This window comes from Phaethon lepturus, unplaced genomic scaffold (assembly GCF_000687285.1).
Source record: "Phaethon lepturus isolate BGI_N335 unplaced genomic scaffold, ASM68728v1 scaffold650, whole genome shotgun sequence".
Taxonomy (NCBI): Eukaryota; Metazoa; Chordata; class Aves; order Phaethontiformes; family Phaethontidae; genus Phaethon; species Phaethon lepturus.
The window spans coordinates 25,669-32,097 of record NW_010509643.1 but is presented as its reverse complement, the minus strand read 5'-3'; the positions used below and the strand labels follow the sequence as shown (position 1 = coordinate 32,097).

At 42.1% G+C, this 6,429-nt stretch overlaps 2 protein-coding genes across 2 annotated transcripts in view; both read left to right on the top strand.

Annotated features, from left to right (window-relative positions):
* Positions 1 to 4,988, top strand: part of LOC104627677 (PR domain zinc finger protein 10-like) — a 12,171-nt gene extending 7,183 nt beyond the window's left edge. The window contains exons 6-7 of the mRNA XM_010296046.1: positions 2,322 to 2,441; positions 4,821 to 4,988. Of these exons, the coding sequence (XP_010294348.1) occupies positions 2,322 to 2,441; positions 4,821 to 4,871 (171 nt within the window). The 3' untranslated portion in view covers positions 4,872 to 4,988. The remainder of the gene's footprint in view (positions 1 to 2,321; positions 2,442 to 4,820) is intronic.
* Positions 4,933 to 6,096, top strand: PLAGL1 (pleiomorphic adenoma gene-like 1). The gene has a single exon (XM_010295935.1). The coding sequence runs from the start codon at positions 4,933 to 4,935 to the stop codon at positions 6,094 to 6,096; it is 1,164 nt and encodes a 387-aa protein (XP_010294237.1).
* The last annotated feature ends 333 nt before the right edge of the window (positions 6,097 to 6,429 follow it).

Here is a 6,429-nt window from a genome sequence, read left to right as displayed (position 1 = left end):
GCTGAACCAGCTCTCTCTTGACTTCAGCAGAACTCTGCTCATTGGCATTAATGGAGAGTTGCATCCTATATACTGACATGAAGAGTACCTTAGAATGAGGAATGTGTCTTCAAACTTTTACTGTGCTGTGTATCATAGGGAATTACTTTGGTTTTTATTTTTCCTAAGTCCCAGTATCATTCACGGTACTGTGGCATCCTGCAGATTTTGTCCTGGTCAGTGAAAGTGATAGCCTTTTGCTACACTTAGGCACACCCTACTGGTCACGGCATGAGGCTGCCTTAGGGCTGCTTATGAAGATATTTTCTCAAGATATTTTGAATAAAGTCTGTTAAGTTGGGAGTAGAAGGATAGGCTCCTCTCTCCACTGTTTTTACAAAGAGACAGGATTTCGATGACATGAAACTGCAGCTACAAAAGCACACATGTAAGTGGCTTACTAGCAGCACTGTTAGTATACTTGCTGACCTAATGACTGCAGTCCCTAGAAATAAGTGCTTTTAAAAAGTATAGAATTATGAGGAAGTAAAAACCATCCACGGTTGCTGTCTGTCTGATCACAGTAGAGTTTCACATGGGTGATGCCATAGCTTTCTCTTATTGTCACAGGTGAGACAGAGTAAATGACAACGTGTAGTGGATTTGGATACTGGTGTTAAATCTCAGTTTTACTGAGATTAGAACTTTTACCTTACTTATTTCACACACTGATGCACATTGACTAAGTCTCAGCTTCCCACAGAGGAGATTGCCGCTGGTCCAGGAATGTCGGGCAGAAAGTCGTAACGGTATCATACTGTGCAGCTCTTTGTGGGTACCAGTCTCGGGTATCACTGGCCAAGGTCCCGGGGCATACCCAGGTATTTGTCTCTGTGGAGCTCCCCCAGGCTTGGTTTTCTCCATCTAAATAGACTATATCAGGTATAGTGGCCCTGACTATATCATCAGGTTGGATGGGGCTCTGAGGAACCTGATCTAGTTGAAGATGTCCCTGCTCATTGCAGTGGGCTTGGACTAGATGACTCCTTCCAACCCAAAGATTCTATGATATGTAGGAGCACAATGCATGATCAGCCTGCTAGTTGGTGGTTCTGCCTCATGTCCTTTATTGAGTGGAGAATACAGCACATACCATTTCTGTTTAGGCTAGGTATTATCAAAATGTACAACCAACCTATACTGGTTGTCATTAGCAAGTGTGCTTGTTCTTGGGAGTTCAAAAGTTCCGTTTTTAACATTATACACACAATTACCTGTCACCTGTCAGCATTCACAATGTAAGTTGTCTTTCACCTACCATGCTTATCCAACACCAATGTTAAAAAATAAGTGCATTTTAAGATGTTACATTTTGTGGAATAAGATTCACCTGTTCTCTTTCCAGGCTATTTTGTTCTTTTTAGTGGCACAAGTTGAGTTTAAATAAAAATACAAGTACAGTGCAGATTGGCTCTCCACCTGTTGCAGCAATAGTGTTTTTTATTAAAGATGAAGACAGTTGTGTACAGGGCCAGGGAGTCATATAAATCATGACCCCAAAATTAGTTTTCTCCTTTGCTTTTAAATAACTTTAGCCAGTGAGTATAGTCACTCCTCTCTTTTTCTATTTGCTGTATTATGGACTGAAAGTATTTGTCAGAGGAGGTCATAGTCCAGTCCGAGGAAAGATCTGGGCAGGCATGACTGGATGGGAGACTGCAGATTGTGGGCTCCCTTAGACCTGTGTGGGAAGGCTTCAGTGAAAGGAGGGCAGAGGTGCCATAAAGCACATGCATAGTGAGCCTGACACATTAGAGCCAGCGTGTGTAAACATGCAAGTTTGGCTTGCAGTCCACATATTGATCAACTCTGCACCCACGCTCTGCGAGTGCAACACATTCAGGAGGCATCCAAGCTATTGTGCATTCATTTTTCCTTTGCCTGTATCCTATAGTTAAGTGATGGGTCCAGTGGGCTTCAAAGGGCTTTGAAATGTTGAGGAATAGGCATGGGATATTGCTTGGAAAGACTGCTGGATGTCTGGGCATCACAGACAAATAGATCTTACTCAGAAAAGGTCATGAGAGCTGAGGCAACCTTCCTGCTACTGTCCCTTCCAAATAATTTCTGCTTTTAGAAACTGTGAAAGTGTCAAATGCTAGTGGATAGTAATGCTCAAAAAGTGCTTGAATCTTGAAATTAAGTTACCAATAATTTAAACAGATTCAAAGAATGCAATTTGGATAAGGACACATATTGCACACACACCTGCCAGTCATCAGTATTATTTGGTATAGGAAAATTGGCACAAGTAAACATGTGCTATTTTCTTCCATTCACAGCCAATTGAACCCCAAACAGAATTGAAGGTATGGTATGCTGCCGATTATGCCAAATTTATGGAAGCTTCTGCTGTCTTCATTAAAGAAGAATCTGACATCTGTCCTTTGCCTCCAGTAGCAGTAAGTACCCCTAATCTGCATTCAAGCCATCACCAAACATAGTAAATTACAATTTACATGCTTTCTCTGTTGATGTAACTCTGGTAATGCTAGAGCAGACCGCAGAGTAGTTGGCTAGCACAAAGCCAAGAGCAATTTTAACCGAACAGCTACTCGGAGAAAAGCTGCTCTTCCCTTCCTGTGTTTGTAATCCAATGGAGCCATTAGATATAGCCAGAAGAAAGCGGCACCAGTGGGATTGTGTTGGAAAGACTTAAGGTTGGCGTTAATTTGTAGATAACCAAGCTGTCCAGCCTCAGACTTCTTTCACCAGTTCCCCCTTGTTATGCTCTGACCGGTTGGTCAGATAATGCACTGATTGTTTCCGTGTTTCCTGTGCAATAACCCTTTCTCTTCTAATCCAAATACTTTCCCCTCTGTGTGATAGCAGGAATCCTTAAACTGATAGGAACAGTTCGTAAGTGTTGAAAACATAACCATGAAGATTGATACCTACGCTAGGAGGAAATGTTAAACAGGAAATATGATAAAACCAGGAATTCAGAGGTGCTCCAGGAAGGGGAGTAATTCCGTTGTTGCATTTACATACGAGGGCTTTAGAGTATACGCCACAAAGAAGGGGTGGGAGGGCCACAGCATCAAACACAGATAATGTAGATTAGACAAGTAGACAGAGTGGACATAGCTTCACCATGTTCTCCAGAGCAAGCTAGCCCAAGAGCAAGGGAAAGTAAGGACAGTTTGTGAGAAGATTAAGTAAAATGTAGAGACAGATAAGGAAGTACGTTGTCATGTATTAATTGGAAGTACATTTCATCAGTGACTGCATTTTTTTGTAGTTGTTATTCATTGGAATTTTTAAAATGTCAGTATTTAAAGTGAATTCAACAGAATCCAGTAGAGCTTTTATTTCCACAGAAATAATACTTCCAAATAATGTATTGCTTATGACAAAAAACCTCTAAGTCAGGGTAGGCTTGAGATCTCCAAAACTAAGGTGTTTCTTATTGAGTTTAAGAAAGTCTAATGCCAAATGTCAAGCAAAGCAAGGAAGTCTCTCCTGGAGGCATTGGCCTCCAGGAGAGGTAAAGCATACAATTTTTGTATGGTTGCAGTAGCAGATAAATTACGTCAGTCTAAGGATAAAGTACAATTTGCAACTGCTTTTATGAGTAATTCCATAAAAGGAACAAATGTAGAGACTTTGAAATTCAGTAAGCACAGATGAACAAAGGTGAAGGACTCAGGACTGTTATAGTAAATGCTAAACAAAAACATGCAAGTTGGTATTTAGCCAACCATTTTCTTTTCCTTCTAGGTTGTAGACTCCTAGAGAGAATCCTTTTCCAGCTGAATGGCTGTGTGGTAGTACATTGAAGTAAATATCATTAAGGACAATGACAGGTCTTTGGAAAGCTCAGGAGAAGATGTAGGGTCAGTGAGAAGAGAATGACCTTTTCTTAGAACAGCTAATAAGAAAGACCTGTTTCTGTTCTTATTGCAGAAAGAGCCTGTAGACCCTTGGATATGCTCCAGCTGTAGAAACACTTTTGCAACTTTTACTTTGCTAGAATCTCACCAGTGCATCCATAAAGACAGAGTCCTTACCACCAGACTCAGACCACCAAATAAATTGGGACCTGTAAAAGCAAAAAGCAAACTCAAAGGGAAACTGAGAGGAGCGGCATTAGGCAAAAGCATTGCTCAGTGCTACGGGACCATTTCTTGTTCCTCTGGTGCAAAGCTTAGCTGTGCCAGCTCAGGAAGCAACTGTGATGCTCTTGTGAGGTTTATACCTAAATGGAGAAATGGCCGGTCTTCACTGTTGAAGGGAAGAGAAGTGAAGCAGCCAGACAGTTACCCTTGCCGACTCTGTGGGAAGATATTTGATTCCATTGACAAGCTCACAGTCCACACTTACGCGCACAAAGGGGAGCGTCCCTACAAGTGTTCACAGCACGGATGCACAAAAGCCTTCATTTCCAAATATAAACTGCTCAGGTACATCTCTGAAGGCATTTCTTTTTCTGGTGGGTGTGTGGGGGAAAACACAAGGACATCTTTTTTCCTCTTGAGTGTTCTAGTGCCAGTTAATGCCTGAGTTCCAGTTTTTCTAATTCCTGTTTTGGTAGAATTGGAGAAAACTAATCTCCCTCAATTGTGGTGGCTACTCAAAAAGATTACGTTGAACAGGTTATGTTAACCTATTCTATGCTTTATGATTAACACCCGCCCCCCAAAAAAGTTAAGCTTTTACTAATAATCTGGGAACTTGTAAAAATGCCTTCCTTCAAGAGTGCTGGTGTTTTCAAGTCTTGAAGCTGCACTGTGTACTAGAGTGAATGTAAATGCAAATAACTTTTTTCTTTTTTGTCTTAGGCACTCGGCCACTCATTCTCCACAGAAATCTCACCAGTGTGGCTACTGTGAAAAGACCTTTCACAGGAAAGACCATTTAAAGAATCACCTTCAGACTCATGACCCTAACAAGATGGCCTTCAAGTGTGAAGAGTGTGGCAAGAAGTACAACACCAAGCTAGGCTATAAGAGACACTTGGCTCTTCATGCAGCCACCAGTGGGGACCTTACCTGTAGGGTATGTGCCCAGGAGTTCGGTGGTACTGAAGTTTTGTTGGAACACCTCAAAAGCCATGCAGGGAAACCAACTGGCAATACCAAGGAAAAGAAACATAAGTGTGACCACTGTGAGCGTCACTTCTATACCCGTAAAGATGTGCGTCGTCACATGGTGGTTCATACAGGCTGCAAAGACTTTCTATGCCAGTTTTGTGCCCAGAGGTTTGGGCGGAAGGACCACTTGACTCGCCATACTAGGAAGACTCATCCACAAGAACTGCTGAAGAGCAGATTGCAGAATGGTGACTCAGTGGGTCTCCTTGACCAGCTTTTTCCATTCAGACTGAAGGAAGATGCCAGCATACTGTCCCCTTTTCCTGAAAGGGTCTCTATGCAGAATGGGATTTTGCATAGTTCAGAATCAGGGGAATACGACTGTTCACATCTTGATTCCCAGCCAAGCTTACAAACTGCTTCTCCTCTTGAACCTCCTCCTCATTTGCAAAGGATGGGCTGTGCAGACAACCTTCCAGCTGTCCATCCCACACCATGCTCAACAGCTGTTCCTCCCAACCTGAACCTTCATCAGCCTAATAAATATGACCTTAGTTCTACCTCATTTGCAGCAGGATCACTCAAGAATCTACCAATAAAAGTGGATGTTAAAGGCTACAATGTGCATCTTCTTGAGGACCTGCCATTACTAGAACCTCAGTCTCTTCACAAAATCAGTCTGGATGAAGCTTCCTCAGGGCCTGTAGGGGATACTAACAAGTACCCAGTGCACAAGGAGACAGAGGCAGCAGCTGAAACTACAAGCCTGCCTTTCATGGATCTCACTCATATGATGAGTTTCTGGCAGCTCCCACCAGGTGACAACCAGAACACTACGGGGGACATCACAATGGCATTTAGTCCAGAGGAGCCATCACACAGGCTGAATGGCCTCGGCCAACAGCAAGGTCTTCAGCTAGCAACTGGTGGGATGGCCATAAACCAGCTGCATCATCTTCCTCGCTCCTTTCCATCCACTACAAATTCTGTAACGTTGCCTCATTTTCACCATGCCTTCAAATAACTATCATCGTGGTTTGTTTTTTTTTTCCCTTCTTTTTTTAAGACTGTGCTTCTTTCTTAAATCTGTTAGAATGGGGTGGTTTTGGTTTGTTTTTAAGAAAAACTGCCCCAAATGTTTTCAAAGCACGTTATGAACATGGTAGTTACATTCAGGATGTTAATAAATGAGAAGCTCTATTTTTCATACTACTATTAGTTTTTTAGCATATGACAATAGCAGAACTAACATACTTCCCTCAACACCCTCTATATTTCTGTTTCTTATCTTTCACGCAAACAACTGAATAAATATCTTCAGTTATAGCAAAGCATCGTAACAGGCACAATAAAACTA